This window comes from Ascidiella aspersa, chromosome 5 (genome assembly GCF_963924565.1).
Source record: "Ascidiella aspersa chromosome 5, kaAscAspe10.2, whole genome shotgun sequence".
NCBI lineage: Eukaryota > Metazoa > Chordata > Ascidiacea > Phlebobranchia > Ascidiidae > Ascidiella > Ascidiella aspersa.
This window is the reverse complement of record NC_139451.1, coordinates 5,942,854-5,964,543: the sequence shown is the minus strand read 5'-3', so window position 1 is coordinate 5,964,543 and position 21,690 is coordinate 5,942,854. Positions and strand designations below refer to the sequence as shown.

General features: G+C 33.2%; 1 protein-coding gene across 1 annotated transcript; it reads left to right on the top strand.

Moving 5' to 3' along the window:
• The first annotated feature begins 3,450 nt into the window (after positions 1-3,450).
• Positions 3,451-21,690, top strand: LOC146141614 (pyruvate dehydrogenase (acetyl-transferring) kinase isozyme 2, mitochondrial-like). Its single transcript, XM_083390078.1, has 10 exons — positions 3,451-3,734; positions 3,898-4,058; positions 6,838-6,917; positions 8,903-9,033; positions 10,553-10,749; positions 12,506-12,670; positions 15,785-15,864; positions 18,215-18,427; positions 19,206-19,319; positions 21,323-21,690. Exons 2-10 carry the CDS (start codon positions 3,914-3,916, stop codon positions 21,479-21,481), a joined length of 1,284 nt encoding a protein of 427 aa, XP_083246204.1. The 5' UTR covers positions 3,451-3,734; positions 3,898-3,913; the 3' UTR covers positions 21,482-21,690.

Below are 21,690 nucleotides of genomic sequence, written 5' to 3'. Positions count from 1 at the left end.
CCTGCTGTTTATGTTTGAATAGGTTATTATTCGCTAGGTAACGCTAGAGGTTATAACGTTTAAACTGCGACACCTAACAAAATCATTTTAAAGATATATTACTCGCAAAGTGCCGCTATAGAGACAATTGTTGATCAGCAGCGCTACCTAACATTTAAAACAATTTAAATTAAAGTCCGCTAGAGGTGCAAAAGCGTAATACAATAACGTACTCACTAGTGTTCATAAAATAGAATAAAGTTTTCCGTCATGTGTCGCTAGAGATCTTCGTTTCGTGACTGCGACACCTAACGATAACTATATAATAAAATTTAGCCACAAAGTGTCACTAAAGAACTAAAACGAGCGCTTGGTGATTTCGTAATACACAAGACGCACAGAAGAGTAAAAAGAACTTTAAACTATTGTCAGATTCTAGAAGTAGTCATGTGTTTAGGCTACGTGACTTTTCCACGTAGACTTCTGGCCACAAGATGTTGCTTATCTTTGAGATATCTCTGAGTGCCATAGAGGTTGGCTTTGCTTGCGGGGAATAAGATATTCTACTTCGTGCACTTTTAAATGGTTGCTGTTTGTTAACTTGCTTGTGCCTCACAAACATTAGTGTTTGGATTAGTTGGAAATAATTATACTCATGTAGTTTGGTAAGCAACCTTACTTGTAAAGAACATTAAATCTTTATCAGCTGTCACCTGCACAACTATTAAACTGCTGCTCATGAGTTTGTGCTATTTTAAGGGAAAAGCCATCGAGTTATCCTCTGGCAAATGTATTTTACATTTACCAGAATATGCACTTTAAAAAATTACAGTATACTTTGTATACAGTTTTCCCCTATGTGTTTATGTACTGCTACGCTTTATTTCAAGCAATTCGCTTTAGTTTTTCAACCGGGTGTGCAAAGTCCAAATGTTCGGCGTTGTTGTCTTGAAACAAAAACTTTTCCATTTTGCACTGTTGTACGGCATTCATGGATTTTGCAAGACGAGCTGAAAGCTGGTACGTCATGGAAAATTCGTGAAAAAGGGAAGCCGGATGACGCGCCGGTATAAAAACCGGCGGCACGTACTGGAAAGTTTTCAAAACAATTTGGTGACTCAACCGATAGGTTTAAATGCAGAATCCACCACAGCATATAAATACCCGATGTTTCTGTTTTATTTTCATTTAAACGCACATGTGAACTAATAAACGCTTTATAGACAGTTATTCTCTTGGCTGTAAACGAATCAGATATATTCAGCATAGCTTTAACTAAAAGGTAGTGCTTTCTAACTACCAACAGCTCGTAGAGAGGTATTTGAGGTTTACCATAATTTTAAGTCACAGTTTCAACTAAAAAAACGATTAAAACTGTTCAAAACCGCCGACAGATTTTAAGTAGAAAAGTAGGGCACTTATCGAGAATCCTACCACAGCGTTGAAACAATTATTAAAGCAACGCACAATACTTTAGGCAGTGGGTTAGTGTTTGGGTGCGGGTGGGTCAAGTATTATCATTTAATATTATTGCTTAACTAACCCAAACGCTAACCAGCACCCTCACTCAAATAATGTGCGTTTTGTTAGGATTCTAGACCAGCGCCAAAAGTAGTGATTGCCTAATTAACAACAGCCAACAAATACGCAATGTTCAAGATTTTAAAGCACAGGTTTAACTATTTAAACGAGTTATTAATCACCCCCTGTATACGCACTGAGCTAGTTTAGTCATATTTAAATGATCAAGATAATTTCTGCACTGCTTAAAGTAGCGGGACAGCGATTGGCCGAAATCGCTGTAGCCTTTGGGCGTGTTGTTATTGCCTTTAGAAACAACAAAAGATCTTCAAGTGGCCATAAGGCGTTGTAAATGGGGGCGTAAACTACGTACTGTAAAACATAATAACGCAATCAAATCACTGCCTTAACTGGCTTAGTTAGATGCTGTATTGTAGCGTTGTGCAAAAGCATTGCATTGGAAACTTGAAGGGCAGTTATTTTACTTTGTGTGATTATTTTTTGGAGTATAATGGCTGGAGGTTGTAGTTAGGAATAAATGAATAACAAAGCCCATGCTGAAGTGGGTAGCATTTTGTAAACGCTTCAAATAAGTCATAGGATAGTGTCTACAAGTTGTAGTTAGATAAGAATGAATATTGAAACCCACACAGCATTAGGTAACATTTTGTAAACGTTTCAAATGAATCATAGAATAAAGGAGGTTGTAGTTACTAGTTAGGCGTAAAATGAATATTAAAGCCCATACAGAAGTAGGTAGCATTTTGCAAATGTTTCGAACCAAACTTTAGATAATGGCTGAAGGTTGTAGTTGGACATAGAATGAATATTAAAGCACATACAGGAGTTGGCAGGATTTTAAATATTCTTTATTCATTTTCAGCAGAATATAGAGATATTCGCAGCATTTAAAAATTTTCGGCGCTCTTTCACTATTGTACGTGAAAAGTTATGCAAAAAAAGTGCGGGTTAGCGTTTGGGTGAGGGTGGGTCAAGTAATATTATGTTTATTATTAATAATAACTTGACCCACCCTCAACCAAACGCTAATCCGCACCCTAACCCAAACAATATGTGTTGTGGTATGCGGCATTTTAAGAAAAAAATTTTTTTATTAATTTTTACGTACAATAGTGAAAGAGCGCCAAATTTTCCATGTGGGCTTTGTTATCTCATTACATTTGTGTAATTAGCCATTCTTTAAAAGTATTTGGAGAAAAGCTGAACTAGTTCAACTTAAAGGGCGATAACTTAAAAATAGTTTAATACATTTTGTATATGTTAAGCTTTGTGGTGGTACTTATTGTAGTTGATTGCTGTATGAGTTTAAACTTTAGAAATATGAGTTCAAAATACTAATTCTACCAGGAATCAATTAAAAACCTTTGCAGCGTGTATAAAGCTTAGCACCAAATCAAGACAAAACAATATTATTCTTAATCTATCTATTGTGAATGATTAGGGATGTCATAGTTTAACGAAGGTTTATTTAATTTTGGTTTTATCAATGTATTGTTTGACCTGCAATGACACAGTGGTTTGATTTTTGACTAGTTTGATTTTGAGTAAAACTAGGGTTGGGCATTTGACCAGTCAAATAAAGTGCTGTCAATTGACCGGTCATCGTATTTTGACCGGTCAACCGGTCACCGTATTTGACCGGTCAATTGACAGACTTGCCAACCCTAAGTAATACAGTATGAAAATTCGGCGCTCTTTCACTTATGTACGTGAAAAGTTATGCAAAAAACAAAACAAAATAATACCGCATACCACAACGCATATTGTTTGGGTTAGGGTGCCGGTTAGCGTTTGGGTGAGGGTGGGTCAAGTAATATTATGTTTATTATTATTAATAACTTGACCCACCCTCAACCAAACGCTAACCCGCACCCTAACCCAAACAATATGCGTTGTGGTATGTGGCATTTGAAGAAAGTTTTTTTTTTATTAATTTTTACGTACAATAGTGAAAGAGCGCAGAAAATCCTATTGTTCCTTTGGTAACCTTATTAATCTGTTGAATCCTCTAAAAAGCATCCTACTTTAACAGCATTTGTTAGTTTGTTATTTTTGTATAGCAATAAAAAACAATATTATTTTCTAGGTCCTTGGCATTCTTAAATAATTCCAATTGGTTATTAAATTCTAAGACTTTTCTGTTTGAAAAGATTATTTTATTTAAAACTTACAATTCAACGGATTTCTACAAGATCAACTTTCTAACTTAAATGGTAAAATATTTTTTTCATTTTGTATTTTCTGCGGATTCATGCAATTTGATTTATTAAGCAATGGTATTAAGTGTCTAAATTAGGAATTCTGCCTTTTTAATAGTTTTTTTTGTAAAAGTAACATGAAGTTGTGTCAAAAGTAAAAAAAAAATACTTTCTTCAGAAAACCAAGAGTAAAAATGCGTCTTATAAACCAACAATTGCAAAAGCACATGAGAAAAATAGTTCAAGGCAAAACAAAAGATGCCCCCATCCAGAAAATGATTGACCACTACAGCAGATTTTCACCAAGCCCCTTGTCGCTACGACAGTTCATAGACTTTGGTAAGAATTGAAGTGTTTGTCTTTTACTATAAATATTGTAAATGGCGATCAGCTGTTGGAGAATATATAGCATTTTCACAGCAGTGCTTAAATGTGATCTCTAAATGGTTGAACGGCCGCAGTTAGATTGACTTTTTTTACCTTGTATACATTTTCGATAAAGTTTGAAAAAAGTTTTTGTATCAAAGTAAACTGTTTTACCATTTATTACTATTTTTTAATATTTTAAAGACCACTTTTATTTAAGTAGTATAAGAGCCCCTTGTCGCTTCAACAGTTCATAGACTTTGGTAAGAATTGAAGTGTTTGTCTTTAACTATAGGCATTGTAAATGGCGATCAGTAGTTTGAGAATATATAGCATTTTCATAGCAGTGCTTAAATGTGTTTCGATAAAAAAATTGCGGGGTTAGCTATAGAATGAAACCAACTAATTGTTCAAAAAATCATACTAACATTAAGATTGGTATCAAAGAAAAACTTTTACAAAATAACTAAAATATAACGAGGTTTATTAAGATAGGTTTTTGTGGTTCATTAATTCATTTACCTATTTTCGGCTTGACCTGCTTTGGGAACCACTGGTCTGAATTGCCACCTTAGATTTCTAAGGAATGGATAAATAATTATTGAGATCATGCTATTAGGGATGTTCAAAGTAGAATATTGAATCCTTGGATTCGAATCCAGATGGGATTCGAATCCAATTCAGCCGTTTATTTCGGGTAATTGGAACCGATATAATTTAATGTTTTACCGCCGATTGTCGCGCCTAATTGCACAAACGCGTGTGGTAAGTTGGCCTCTCGCTGCGGCGACCAATTTACAGTGCTTGCTTTAAATGTAACCTGGTAGTGCAATGTCAGCGTTTTCGGGCGACCAATTACCGCGTCTCGCGATAACTTTCGTGTAATAATTAAGTGTCAATCAAGCGTTATTGGGCGAGCGGCTAACGTGTAATGTCTGGTGTGGAGTTCGCAATTTCCCTAAATGCGTTAAGTTGCAAAAGTAACATTACGTTGTAAAACGTGTTGGCCGTCCACAAAATGCGCTATAGGGTTACTTAAGGTCAACTATAGGCCAATATTCAGCGAGGTTATGCAGTTATGCGCAGTTTAATTGTCAAAAATTCGTTAAAAGTCAATAGTAACTTTGTATTCTTTGCAGTGCATTATTTGACTGCATAACAGATCACGTTAGTAAAAAATAAGCCACAAGACCCAACAATGCTTGAAAAAACAGGACCGAATTGCTTAAGACTTCTGTGTGCAGTCTTGCATTGTACTCACTATTGGCTAAAATGTAAGTTCAGGCAACAACCTGGACAGTTGACATATTACAATTTACACAACTGCTTCAAATGACAGAACTTTGTTAAGAATGTTGAACATATGGGAGATTTTTTTTATTATAATGTACACATGTTAGAAAATTGTTTGGCGATTTATTGTTGTGATTGTGGGTCCTGTAGGGTAGATTAAGATTAATCCCTACCCCAAACAAAATTGAGGTTAAATAATTTAATAAAAATATACTAGGATTCGCTATTCTGGATTCGTTATTCTAGATTCGAAACCCATTATTCTAGAATACCTTGGGATTCTACTTTGAGCATCCCTACATGCTATACATAAGCAATTACTAATTTATTTAAAATCAAAGTAATAAGCAAAAAACTTGATATTGTGGGCCACATAAAAAGTTTGAGCAGGCCTGGTTTTAATAGTCAATTAAACAGACATTTCTTCAATTGCTCAACAAACAACATTTTGCACTGCATTATTTTTTCAAACATTAAAAAAAATATTTTTGTTTACAACTCATAAAGGCTCAAGCCAAAAATATTTTGCAAAATTACCTTTGTTTAGAAAGTGTATCATTGAAATGAAATAACAAGAATTTGAAATTCAGATAAATGAGAACTTTTTTTATCTGCTTGCAACGCTACAGCCACAATGCAAATATTTGCGCCGTCATGGTCGTCATTTGACAAACAATATAAAGTTGAACTCGCAAACCTTATGCCAAGTTGTTTTTTGATGCTGAGCCTTTTTTTATCTGGGTCAGCTTATGTCTCAAGTGTTAAGCAAACACACGGTGCCGGAATAAATTTAGTGTTTGACTAAGGTGTCGGCTCGATTATGCAACGTTGCAAATTTATGCTGCATATGCACTTTGCGACTGGTTCTTCAAATTTCCTTAGATACATGCAGAAATAGACTTCTTGAAAAATGCACGTTTTTTAAATGCTGCTGCAATAGTAACTAGCTTGACAAAATATTGCGCTGAATGTGTGTAATCGGAAATCACCATTGCAAGATGAATGTCGATCACTATTCCTGATCAGTAAAAGCAGAATACTCTAGCAAACTATTAATTTAGGTCAGACACCATTTCTAGATGTATCTAAAATATATATCTTTTAACATGGCCATAAGTAATGTCTGACCTGAGTTAACTAGCTTTGCTAAAGCATTTATCCCGAGCTTGACAACATGTCACAGTTTGTTTTTCATCTTAAAAAGTTTATGCATTCCAAAACGAATAAAAAATAAAACAAAAATATTTACAAAAAAAAGAAAAAATTCGTATAATGCAAATATTAAAGTTGGTACATTGTGAAAATTTTCGGATGATATTACCTCAAAACAACATTGCATCTGAGAGCAACATTGTAACTTGCAGCAATTTGTCCGTGTCAATTACTTCCTGTTTCAGATTTGCACAAATATTTTCTCCTAACTTCAAGCAAATTTTCACTATAACTTTTGCATTTGCAGCGGAAAAGACCGGCGATGAAAAATCCTCATTTTTATGGCTACGACAAGAACTTCCCACCCGACTTGCAAACATGATGAAGGTAATGACTAGGTTTTCTGATCAACAGCATATATTCAGAATTGTCTTTCGATTAACAGAATCTGCCTGATGAATCCGAATGCTGAAAAACAAACTATTCTGTGGTTGCACATCAGTGATAAAGATTAAACCAAGTATAGAATTTAGTAAACCAAAAATCAGTTTGTTTGGATGTTACATGAATGTATTTCACTTCTAAAAGCACCATCAATATCTTAATTTGAATTGAGATGATACTGTTGATGCTTTTATCAACGAAATATGTTCATTATATAGCATCCAAACAAGGTGAATTTGGTTTACTAAGTTCTGTACTTAGTCTAATCTTAGTCAACATCACACTTGTTTTTCTTTTAATTGAAATATCTCTTTCAGTGCTTCAGTATTCTCCAGCCTATAGCAAACTTTTACGGATGAAATTAAACCTAATTTTGAAGTGTTTTTGTTACTGCGTTTTAAGCTTATTGGCCTATAAAATCAATTCTAGTTTTTGCAGATTAATGGATTTTGCCCTCAGGGTAATTTTGGTTTGAGACCGCTGCACTAAAGCAGTGGTTCTTAAACTGGCATCTATGGACTTCTTGAAGATACGTTGACTAGTTTTGGGCCAATAAAAGCCTTATTAAAATATTTGTGTAAAATTAAAATAATCAAATATTTGGGTGCTTATATTATGGTGCTCAGAGCACCACTAGCAAACATTTGGGGTGCTCAACCTCACTAAATAATGATAAATCTTCTCGTAAAACCATAACAAAGCCCTTTGTTCGTTAAAACGAAACAAATTGACCACTAAAGGGCATTAGCTAACATACAAGGTACAATTTGTTTTCACATTAAGCAATGCACGCATTAAATACCAAAAGGTACATATATCTTGCTCTGTGTCATTTAGTGATGTTATATTTAGCGGAAATTTTTGAGCACCCCTGTGAAAAACAAAAATCGATGTCTATGATTGTCCGGTTTTATCCTGTTGTATAGATAAAGAGAGGTACATTGATGACATACCTGAATTTTGGTAACGGAACTGAATAGACCAAAAATAGTCCATATACAAAAACAAAGGTGTTTAATATCTAAATGTCACTTTGACTGTGATTATCGGATGAACAGTATTTTTCAAAATTTATTTGGGACAAATGAATGTTTATAAATAGAAAAGGTAGCAAGCTTCTAGCAATAAAACTCCTTATAGAAAGAACAGTCATCTGCTGCAGAATATTTTCCTTAATGCGGTCTATTTTTACATTTAAGACTTGTCCAAGTTTAAGGTGTTATTTTCCTGTTCCAAAGAAAAAATTGTTGTATATTTCCAAATATTTTAAACATAGAATATTTTTCACATGCTACTTCCTTATTATTTAAAAATGTCTATCTTTACCCTAAATATCAACCTGTTTAGCATTTCTTTTAATATTATTATTTTCATGCATTATTATTTTCAGGCAAACTATAGATTGATTTATTATTTGAAGTCATATTTCCATTCTAAAGAAATATTTAGTAGAGAACTTTTCTACTTTCTCATTTAAAAAAAAAGGATTTTTACCAATTATGTGGCCAGTATATCTCTGTTATGTTTCTTGTATTACCTTTCAGGCAAAATATTTTTTCATATTTTTTTAGCAAAGCATTTTTTGCATAAGCTGTTTCGATATCTGCTCTTATCATCATTAGTTAACTGATTTGCATATTGATAGCCACAAAAAAGGGAAGGTTGCAAAAGCAACCGATCAGAAGAAAATGTAACACTGAAAAGAAAAAAAACAAACATTAAACAAAAATATTAAGTTTACCAGCCAAGGACAAGAACAAGAAAAGAATATGATTTTTAATGTTTATTTTATTCCCAGGATTTCCCATATTTAATAGCAAACTATTTTTTTTACCTACTTCTGACTGCCTAAGTCACTGTTAGTGTTTATATATATATTTTGAGATCGATAAAAAAATACACGTTTTCATTTTCCCGCTTTTTTACAGGAAATGAACCGCCTCCCTGATTCCTTACTTGCAATGCCGTCGACAAGCATGGTGACTTCGTGGTATAAACAGTCGTTCGAGGATGTTATCGCTTATGACAAAAACAAAACGGATGCAGCAAACTTGGAAAGGTAAGTGGGCTTGTAAATTTGCTTCTATTTGTAACGTAAAAAAGGCTTTCAACAGCACTTTAAACAAAAAAATTTTAAAAAAATATAAAAAAACGATATATATATATATATGTGTATGTCTATGCGTGTGTTTATACCCGGGAGTCGAACCGGAACCGAACCGGAACTTTATGAGCTGATTTTGGGTTAATTTTTTCCGAACCGTAACCGAACCTGAATCGGTTTTTATAAGATTTTAAGGAGCCGAACCGGAACTGAACCGAATAATTTGAAAGTACCTTTACCTGAACCTTAACTGAACCTGTAAATTAAAGCGGTTCGCTCCTGCATGACGTCACAACTTTTATTTTACAGAGTCAAGTTACGCCATGTTCGAAATTTTATGAAAAAAATATGAATATTGAATAAAAAAATCGTTCATTTTTTATTTTTTAGATATTTCAATATTGAGTTGCTGTTTTTTTAATAAGTCACGTAACTGAGATTAAATGACTTACAGTTCAAAGATTATTATCTACATTTATCGACCCACATTTTGAGATTTAACGCAAATTATATTGTATCTGAACCGGAACTTTATGAACCGGTTTTAAAATAACGAAGGTTGAACCGGAGCTGAACCGGAACTTTTAAATTACTCCGAACCGAAAACTGAACCGGATTCCGAAAAAAATCCTTGAACCCGAACCGAACCTGAACCGGAAAAGTCAAATGGTTCGACTCCCTGGTTTATACAAACTTTATAACACCAGACAGAACTGACAAGTCCTTTAAAAACTAACCAGAGTTCGACTCCCAAATCAAACTTCCTGCCAAAACAATGAACCAGAGGCTAAATCCGGATTAAAATTGGCCATTTATAAGATAGTGATAATATAGGGTCATTGTGTTAAATATTTACTAAAGGTGGTCAATTTGAAAGTAATATCCTTTGTGCAACATTCTTTGTTATATTTTTTCACAAGATTTAAGCAACAGTATGCAAGCTCCCTTTTTAAGCTCAAATTTTTATTGGCCTATTATTGACTTATGACTGAAGATATAAAAAATATAAATAACATGATATTAAAACCCATTTTATGTTTTGTTTAAACAGCGGTGACTACCAAACTTAGAAATTCGGTAGGCAAAATTCAGGTTGCTATATGTACAAATTTAAACAGTTATAAACCAAACTTCATTTTTTTTATTTAAAAATCTAGTATGACCCAGGAGTTATTAACCGCTTATTATAGGGTTGCCACAAAAGTTTTTGAATCTCTGAAATTCTTTAAAAACCCTATATTTTTAAAAAGGTCTTTGTATAGCCTTTATATTATGTCCAGCTTCAATTATATGTTACTTAAGTCCTCCGGGTTAAACCAATTTTTGTTATTGTGTTGACCACAGCATATATACTGTGTTGAAATTTTGTGATATGCCATCCTGTAATCAAATTTTGTTACATCCTATGTTATGGTAATTAATACGAGTAAAGATTACATTTTGAAGCCAAATAGAACCAAATATATTTTTCTAGTTTTAACAAAGCCTTGCAAACGATCATCCAACGACATCGAAACACAGTTGAAACGATGGCGCAAGGCATTATGGAATGGAAGGAACACTGCAGTGACGTGTTAAGCCATCCTGAGGATTACCAGGACAAGATACAGTATTTCCTGGATCGATTTTACACGAGTAGAATCGGAATTCGAATCTTGATAAATCAGCATAGTAAGTGAAACTATAAAAGGCGTCAATCTTTGTTGGTAGCTAGAGGTGTTCAAATTAAAATCCCTGGGGATTCTATAACTTAAGGTTTCAAATCTAGAACAACAAATCCAGAATATTGAATCCTACTTTATTTTTATTAAATTACTTAAACCTCGATTTTGTTTGGGGTCAGTTTGCTAGCATGTGTATATTGTAATAAAAAAATTACCCAAATTTAAACATTCTTAACAAACTGTCGTTTGAAGCAGTTGTGTAAACTATAACACATGTCCGGGTTGCCGCGAAAACTTAACATTTTGCCAATATATTGAGTACAATGATGTAACATTAGGCAAATGAATCAGTTAAGGAAATTGCGAACTCTGCACCTGGCATTACACGTTAGTCGCGCGGCCAATAACGCTTGATTGGCACTTATTATTAGGCGATGGTTTATTGCAGACGCAAAGTAATTGGTCGCCCCCAAAAACACTGACACTGCACTACAAGGCTACTTTTAAAGCTAGCACTATAAATGGGTCGCCACGGCAACATGCCTTTATCTAAACTTGCCACTCGCGTATGTACGATTAGGCGCAACCATTGGCGCTAAATTATTAAATTATATCAGTTCTAATTACCCGAAATAAACGGCAGAATTGAGAAACCCATTTGGATGTGTTTAGTTTTAACAAAATTACAAAAAGAGTAAATGTAAATAATCTGAAAAAAACCTGCGCACATTTGTTGGAAGTTGACTCTAAACTGTACTGACATCTATTATTTTTTTTATGGCTCCATAAACATAAAAACTCGGGTCATAAAATGTTTCTTGATTTATGATCAAGTCCAAAGGTCAATTTTTTGTTATTTTGATTCAATTTCATTATTTGTTTACAATAGCTGAGGTTATATTTTAAAAAAACATTCAGTTTTAATTCATTCATTTGTTTTAAATGTACAACAGACATCAAACATACAAAAAAGTTCTACTTGGATTAACTTGAAAACCTATACAATAAACGGCTTTGTTGTCACAATGTTACCCAAGTAATGCATTACAAACATGAAAAATTTCATTTAACTTTTCAGGCTTTTTAAATTAAATTTTTGATTTTTGATTTTTAAACAAGGCTGGTCTTAATTATTTTACTTTTATTCCACCTTTGTATTCAATACTCATTAAAGTGAGTTGTATCAGGCATACCGGATGTAATAAGAGTATTAAAGCCCATACAGAAGTAGGAAATTTGACTTTGTAGTTAGACGTAGTAGGAATATAAAAGCCCATACAGAAGTAGGCAGAATTTTGGTAAAGTTTCAAATAAATCTTACTTTTAATTTCAAAATCTGATGTTGTCTAACTACAACAGGGGTTCCCAACCTTTTACGATTTTGTACCATTTGGACGCTTTGTAGTGTCATGCGTACCACTTTGTGCAGAAAAACTAACTTGATCGAATCATATTTTTATCTATTTGTAGCTTGCAACTAGCATTATTCCACACTATTTGTAGCTTGAGCTATAAAACAGTAGATTATACCTATCAAGAGCAATCATTTGACATAATTAACGCCCACTGTTCCACAGTGTTGTACGGCTTTTCAAAGCAACTGTGCTCCTTGTTGACAATTGATATGACCTGTATTTTGAAGATCGAAATGGTACGAAACAACAGGAATACGTAACAATTTGAATAGGCTTCGGAAATATTTTTTTTGTAAACAATACCAGATAAACAAAATATAAAGTAATAAATTCACCTTCTCTTTACAGTCCTTCTATTTGGAGACTCGCCGATAAGACAGGTAGACTTGTATGGAGCCATCGAAACCAACTGCGATGTTCCTAGGGTTGTTGAAGATGCTTACAACAGTGCCAAGTTCTTGTGCGAACAGTACTACCTTGGTGCCCCTGAACTCAATATTGAGATTGACAATGGTAAGTTATTTTGTTAAGATTTTATCTCAACTTATTTGGGGATTTTGTGTAACTATTCAACTATCCAATTCTTCCAGGAAATGATTTTTTCTCTTTTTTAGCCCATTTTTGGTTAATTGTCACTCTAAAAACCTATTTTTTATTATTTAAACGTCATTTTTTAAACCTAAACCTAGTTTTTATGGTTCTGAGATTCAATACTATCTAAGATTCAAACATCATGTTGGGCTTTTTATATAATTTAAAAATATCCAATTCTTTAAAAAAATGTTTTCTTGTTCTATAGTCAATTGTTAGCCCATCTAATCTTTCATACGATTAATAAAATGAAACCAAAAAAACACATTTAGAACTTACCAGTGTCAATCACAATTTTGTGAAACACATTAATGTCTTTTAAAAAATGAATAAAATATAAAATTTACTAGCGTAGATAATTTTAAACTACATACCTTTATTGTGCTTATGTTTCTTACATGAGGCATCAGCATTTGTTAATAACTTTAAATCGAAATTTCTAAAATCCTTTGAAGAGGCTTCTTTCTAATTTAAAAACAGCTGCCAGTTCTACAATCAATACTCACTGCCAGGGTCAAATAGGGTTAGGCTTTTGTTCTTTACAACAAAATTTCAATCAACAACTGTAATGCTCAAGGGGGAAACTGGTCGAAATAACAGCACATACAAATGCTGTCCCTTACTGTGAACATTATGCAGATATTGCAGCTGGATAGAAATTAAAATGTTTAAATGCAGATTTACAATTGTTTTCAACTGATTTTTCATTAAATAGCTATTATCATGTTTCTACATCAGTGCTACAAATTTTGCATCTAATTGTTATGTCAAAATGCCTCTTTTCAGTTTAGTCACTGGTTCTTATTGTTCAGGATGGATCCATACATTTTTTATCGCATTTTGCCTCAATCGAGTAGATATCAGTTGCTTAATACAGATTTAGAATTTTTTTAACTGTTTTTACATTCAATACCTACTATCATGTTTTTACAACGGATGGCTTCAAATTTTGCATCTAATTGTTATGTCAAAATACTTCTTTTCAGTTTAGTCACTGGTTCCTAATTGTTCAGGATGGATCCATAAATTGTTCATAACATTTTGCTTAAGGCGATTTGATACAGTGGCTTTATACCAGTGTTTCTTAAAGTGGTGAATGGTTCACCCCAGGGTGAATAAAATTTTTGCAGGGGTGAACCAACCAAAAGGGGTGAATAAGGGTGAACGAAAGTTCAGGAGCATCCTATGGTAACTAGTAAACAACTTTCTGAAGTAAATCGACTACTGAACTGTTGTTTTTTGGTGTTTTTTTGCTTATTGTTATACTTAAGTTGGTTTGCACTGAGTGTATAAGTTAGGCCTACCATAAGTCCTCTTTTAGGAAGATTTGTCCTCTTTTTCCAAGAAAACTGAAAGGTCCTCCGAGGACGCTAAAAAATGTCCAAATGTCCTCTTTTTTCGCATTTCGAGTTTGTTGCTTATACTTTTAACATGACTTTTAGGCGAGACAGTATATTCATTTCCAAAAAATAATTAAGCCATGAATGATGCTGAATTGCTGGTTTAAGGTTTCTAGGGGAGAAAAAAATTTCTAGGGGGGGAAAGGGTTTCTAGGGGGGCTCCAAGCAATTCGTAGGGGGGAGGCGAGCTCTAAGTTAATATTTAAATTTTTTGCTATGATTCTAATGGTATCGCTTTCGTTTTGGTTGTACACCACTCCTACAGCGCTGTACAAACTCTGTTTTTGCCAACTTTAACATTAAAACTGCCAAAAAAAATTAGCGAATCTTCTGTTAATTTTTTTGTAAGTCTCTTTGAGTGCCATTGCATGTTTTCACATCATCGATGGTATAACGGCCCTATTTAATTATAATTTTGCTAACTTATAGTTAACCGATGAAAGTCATCCACTGCTTGAACTATTTTTATCCATATTTTATATAGTTGGATAAAAGGCTAGCAACAAGGGGATGAAATGTTTTGCAAAAAGCCTCCTGATTTTACAGTTTAGGCCAATTCAACCAATTAAATCCTATTTTTTTCGCGCTCGCGCGGCCGACAACACACTTCACTATTTTCAAGTTGTCTCAGTGATATTTAATTAAAAATTCCGAATTGCTTTTCGTAGGTGTGCAAGTCATAGGAAAATTACAAAGGGTGTCGCTGCTAAAAAAAAAATTGTGGATCTGGCCCGTATTTCCCAAACGTAACAATTCTATAATCGTTTTACTTGCAGGCAAAAAATTTTCCTCTTTTTGGGTGCTAAAAATATGGTAGCCCTAGTATAAATACAACAATTAGGTGACTTCGTTTTGTGCTTTTGTTGCTTTATATTTCTGTACTCGAAAAATTTAGCTTGAGCTGATCTTAATAAAAATCGAAACAATCTAAGTCATTTTGTGCTGTTATATATAGACGAGATTTTATCATATCATGAGACAAGGGTGAATGAAATCTGGAGATAGATGCTAGGGGTGAACAAAACTAAAAAAGTTTAAGAAGCACTGCTTTATACAGTTTTAAAAATGTTTTCAATTGTATTTACATTCAATAGCTACTATCATGTGTTTACAACGGATGGCTACAAATTTTGCATCTAATTGGTATGTCAAAATACCATTTTTCGGTTTAGTAACTGGTTCTTAATGATTTGGGAATGATCCATAAATTTTTTATAACATTTTGCTTAAAGTTAAGAGATACATTGGCTTGAAATAGTAGGTTCGGAGACTTGGTACCCAGGTTTTTAGTTTACAAAAATTAAAACGAACATACAATCTTAGTTTACTTTTTTTATCCTTATGAAATTTCACAAATTAAAGGAAACTTATTTTTTACTATTTCTTTCTCTTACCTAAATTTATTGGCGTTTACTCTTTTGAACAACTATATTCCTAAATATTGCATCAGAAATGCTGAAAAGTGCCCATTTCCTAATTAAGATGTATTTTCCGTGAACATTTTGACCATTGATCCAAACTTGCTTAATGTGCAACCTGTTATTAGTCCTAAAATAGCTCTTAGGAAAATACATTGTACAATGTTGCTATCTATCAATCCATACTGTGTTTCATAACTTTTATTTTGTGCTTTCAGCGTCAGACAAAAGCAAGGGCTACGCAAACATCATCTATGTTCCATCCCATCTCCACCATATTTGCTTCGAGCTATTTAAGGTATGTTATATTACAACAATCAATGCCACCTAGTTAGAACCTTTAACTAGTCATGTTGATTTAATGAGTGTTATTCATGTTCTTCAGTATGAAGCATTTTGTGAACGTTTCAAATAAATCTCAAGTTAATGGCTGCAGGTTGTAGTTAAAAAGTATAACAAATATACAAAAGGATATACAAAAGTAGGTTGCATGCTTTGAACGTTTTAAATAAATCTCAAGAAAATGCCTGAAGGTTGTAGTTTGAATATGAAATCCCATATAGAAGTAGGTAGCATTTTGTTAACTTGACGAATTACTTATTAGGATAATTGCAAAATTATAATGTCATTTAATAACCAGTATAAGGAATTTTCTTAAAAAAATCAATATTAAGGTAGAAAAATGAAATGTTACATAAGGATTTTTTTCCTTAGAAGCTGTAACAATTTATTATTCTTGAGGGCAATTATAACCAAAATGTTTTATTTTTTCTACCTAATGCCTCCTTTTAAAAGCCTTAAAATGGCTTCCTTTTACAGCAATTAAAAGGTAGCATTATGTTAGAAAAATATAGAAATTTCGTGGCCAATGATAATCACAATCTGAAATCTAGCCTTGAATAAAATTGTCTTCTAAAATTAGGTTTGTACCAGTCCAATAGACTCCACAGGCAAGGATACACAGTATACCAAGACTTCGCCAAATTTTTTTCTCTTTTGTCAAATTTGTACTTCAATTATTTATTTGGTTCGTTTAAGTTGTTTTGTGATTTATTTTGCTTTCGTTAAAATTGACCTGACACTGCTGTCATCGGTGACACAGTGTTGTTGCACCGGCCTATTAATCACTAATATCACTTCCCCTGGCTATTTTGTTTTGGTTTGGTGCTTCTAATCAACAACTAAAGTAAGGTAGAGCCAAGTATACTGTATTAATATGGCCAGTCATCCATTATTGTGATACACTACATTTTTTACTTGTTTAGTGTATTTTTTTTACTGTATGTACTTATTTCAGGGGTGTCCAACTCCAACATGCCGGCGTGCCAATTTTTATCTTATAACTTCTTCCCGTGCCAAAGTTTAGCAACTATTTTTTTTTCTAATATTAAAAGCGCTTTTATTCAAAAAATAGAAACAGTATAGGGTTATAATATCAGAAGTAATTGTTTGTTGTCGTAATTGCTGGGATTGTTTTGTATTGTGAATAAACAATGACAATGGACTGTATAACAAATTTATCTTTTTTGACAGTTGGCTTTTTGGGGCATGCATGCCATTTTTTATTTGGCACGGGTGCCTCATGTTGGACACCCTTGACTTATTTGATGTCATGCATTGGTAAATTAACATTGTTTCATAAATAATGGGATTATTCTGTAGCAAGGTACACCCTTAAAAGTGTACTAATATACCAGTCAGTCCATATTAACTTTCATAAATAATGACTGTAACAAATGCCAAAATTAAGTGTTACTTTTGCTCTCTTTTTTAAACTATCGCAAATTTTAAAAGATTGAAATTACTAAAGGTCCACAATATAATGTTAGCTGAATTATTTGCCTTCTGAACATAAATTGGTGCAAAGATAGATAAACTTAGTATATTTTTAACAACAGAATCTTTCCCTCATAGAGAACAGATTGCAAACAATTAAAGTTCTAAAATTTTAAAAACATCTTGTTTGCTGATCTCAGTTATGTTGGCATATATATTTTAACTGGCCTGTGTGTTATATTCATTGAAAAAATAAATATCATCATTATCTTCACAACAACAGTTATATGTTTTGTAAGAGTTGCCCTCCCACAGAAAACATAATACCGACTAAAAAATATTTTATCTGAAGTTATTTTTTTTATTAAATCAAGTCCCAGTGCTGTTAAATAAACTAAATTCTGTCCTAATTTTATCGCACCAAGATGTTGTTGTTTTTGCTGAAATTAAGCCATTGTCATTAGCACAATGTTCATATTTATTAAATCTTAAAGTTTTCTTTGCTTTCTTGTTTTAATAAATCGAGTCCCACTGGTAGGTTTACATCTGAATTATAACAAGAACCCTATTTGAAATAGAATTTTTAGTTGTTGTTTTTTCGCTAAAATTGAACCATTGCCATTAACATAACGTTCATATTGAATCTTAATAACGTTTATATTGAATCATATCAACGTTTATAATAAATCTTAATGTTTACATTTTTTTTTATTTGGAAATCTTACATTTATTTAAGAATACGACAAGTCCCACTTTTTAGATGAGAGTTGAGTTCCATTCAATTATATCATAAGCTCTCTTCACACAAAAATATATTTTTGTTGTTCATAAAATCAAACGCATCACCATTAACACGACCTTTTTTTTTTCAGAATGCAATGAGAGCTACAATGGAAAAACACGCTGACGAGTGCGACATTCCCCCGGTGAACGTTTGTGTGACAAAGGGTGACGCCGACTGCGGAATAAGGATTTCCGATCGAGGAGGTGGGGCGTGCCGGCATGTCACCGCAAAGTGGTTCGAGTACATGTACAGCACGGCCCCCAGGCCCCCGAGGGGTCAAGACAACAGGGTCGCACCCTTGGTGAGTAAGAACGAAGAAAAATATTAAGATTTGGGAACTGGTAGTGTATGGGCTGAGGTCGTGAATAGGCCAGTTTGACAAATAGATTGTAGCAAGCAATGGCACGTGATTTTTTCTTGACTCGCTCCTCTCTGAGCTTGTGTAGTTCAGTTGATAGAGCGCCCGTCCTGGTATGACCGGGGTTCGTGAATTTAAATCTAAGTTTCACCATTTGGCTAGTTTTACGAACAAAATGTAGCCAGCAATGGTGCTATGGTTGTTTCTTGACTTGCTCCCCTCTGAGCCTGTGTGACTCAGTTGGTAAAGCGAGATCGTGAGTTCGAACCTCACTGCAGTCTAGTCGTTTTTCTATCCCGCCTTGCTTGCATCTTGGTCGACTGATTTGGTTAATCTGCCATGGTTTGCTTTAAGCTGCTAAATACACTAAGTTTGCTTAAACTGCTAAAAACACTAATAAAGTTAGTAACTGTTTTTTTTTAGATTATATAAATCCAACAATTTTTAAGTTATAATTACATCTTTAATATTGATGTTAAAAATTAATAAAGAGTTATTTGAAATGATCAAAATGTTGCCTACTTCTAAATAGGCTTTAAAATCCCTACTACGTCTTTAAATAGCTTTCTAAACTGTAATATAAAATGGTTTTAAAGTAACATGTGAAGGAAAAACCAGCAATTTCAGTCGGCCAACTTCCTTTGTTTCTCGATTTTTAATTTTTAAAACAACTTGCTTCTATATATTTTAAAATCTCAATATTTGTCATTTTGTTTCACAGGCCGGATATGGTTACGGTCTGCCAATTTCCCGCCTCTATGCCAGATACCTCGGCGGTGACCTTGAAATTCAATCGATGCAAGGTCACGGAACCGATGCATATGTGTACCTAAAAGTAAGTTTTTTGATTAGTTTTCTGAACAAATCCAGACTTAAGTGATCGGGTTTTAGTTTTCAAACAGAGAATTTTGCACTCCAGTTGTGTCGTCAAATCAAATTTATTGTGTTGTCAAAACTTAACTAAAATAAGTGATAGATCAGCTTGTTTTTAGCTAAGCAAATCAAAAATTAATTGCAGAGCCAAAAAGGTCGAGTAAATCGTCATCATGTTAGTAAAGACATTTCAAAATGCACTTGTATCATCATCAGTTAATGTGACTGAAATATTTCCAAACCTCACTTATTAAAGGTTGAATGCAATTTAAAAGTGATTTATCCAACAAGAAACGGCCAGAAGTGTAAAATAGGCTGTTTTAGAAATAACCAACAGAATGTAAGGGATCAATAATTAAAAACCAGGAGTGTTTACTAGATAAAAACAGTATTTTTTTCTGCCATTCAGAGTGAATTTAAACTTAATTAAAATCCGCAGTTTTGGCAAGAAAAATACTATTAAACAAAATTAACGTTTCAATTGTGATGCTATATTGACTTAAATTAAACCACCAAAGTGAGTTTAGTTATACAGTAATATAACCGCTTATATCAAATAACTAAATTATTTACGTTTAAAAAAATAGAAAATTTTGGAGGGTGTAGGTTTTGCAAATATTGCAAATAAGTTTTATGCCCACCATTCACATAGAAGCCTTGCAAAATCAGAGGTTTTTGTTTGACGTAGCAAGAACATCCAAGCCCATACAGAAGAAAGTATTTTGTAAACGTTTCGAATAAATCTAAATATAAAATGGTTTGAGGTTTGCAAGGCGTAGAATAAATATCAAAACCCACACAGAAGTAGATAGCATTTTGTAAACGTTTTGAATAAATCGTCGGATAGTGGCTGGAGGTTTGGGTTAAACGTAGAATGAACATCAAAGCCCTCACAGAAGTAGAAAGTATTTTGTAAACGTTTCGAATCAATTTAAGATAATAGCTTGAGTTTGTAGCTAGACATAGCATGATTATCAAAACCCATAGAGAAGTAGGTAGCATTTTGAACTTTTTTAAAATAAAGAGATATTCGCAAAGATTTATACAATAACATATAAAGATATATTCACAAAATGCAACCTTCTATATGTTCGTTGATATTCCTGCTACAAAAAACTTACTTCTCTGCAAAGTTAAACTGTGACGTAAGCGCACATGAGACATGATCAGGCGGCCTGATAACAGACTGATATGTTGGACTTTACACAGATCAGTAAACATGTGGTGCAACCGATTGTAAAGTTCATTACCACCCGTTAAACAAAGAATTACCTGTGACGTGTTCCAATTAAATGATTAACTTGACGAGTTGAACTTTTCTCAGTTTGTTCTATAAATATATAAACTAAACACTTGTGCAATCCGAGCTGTCAATTGGTGTTAACTTGAAATACACAGTACATTTGCGACGCACCTTATTTTGTCTGTTGCACTACTTTTAAATGCACAGTGGTTTTCTAAAAAAAGTAAAAATAAATCACTTATCATTTTTTATTCCTCTTATACTCTGCCATATGAATGCTGTGCATATTCTACAACTTAAAATGTACATTGTTTTTTAAGTTTTTTTTTACAAATACCATAGCACATTTGCATACGGATATGAAAATAAACAATTTTTAAAAATATGTCTATAGTTCCGCCATTTTTTATACCTCTTATACTCTTCCATATGAATGCCGTACATTTTCTACAACTTAAAATGTACACTGAATTTTATAGTTTCGTCATTTTTGATACTTAAATGTGCACTGTTGTTTTTACAAATGCCATGTCAAAGTTTCATACAAATTTGTCATAGCACTATACGAATTCAAAAGATACAATTTTCTTTACAAATAGCTTTTATAGTTTTTATATGTAATGTGCACTGTTATTTTTTTAATTTTTTTTTTACAGACACCATCTCGGAGTTAAATAGAAATTTTTAATAATACATTTTTTTAATTTTTTTAATTTTTCCAGTCTCTTTCCACTGCCGCAGTCGAAACTGTTCCCGTTTTCAATTCCACGACGACCGAGCAATACAGAAGACCTCAACTAACTGGTGACTGGGTGGTTCCGGCAAAACAAAAACGAAAGGACTTTCGAAACCCGTTTAACGGCCACACCATACATAACTGAACCCTTTTTTCGCTTTTTTTTGAAATTGACTTTAAATCTTGATACAGCATATTAAATCTCATGCTAAACCTTCTTTTTCGGGAATTTCCAGGTTTTTTTTCGTTTAATTGATTTTTGACAACAAACGCCCGAAAGAACATCGTATCGTTTGTTTTGACCTTCAAAACGAAAAAATGACCTTGACTATTAACAGTTTGTCGGCTAAATCT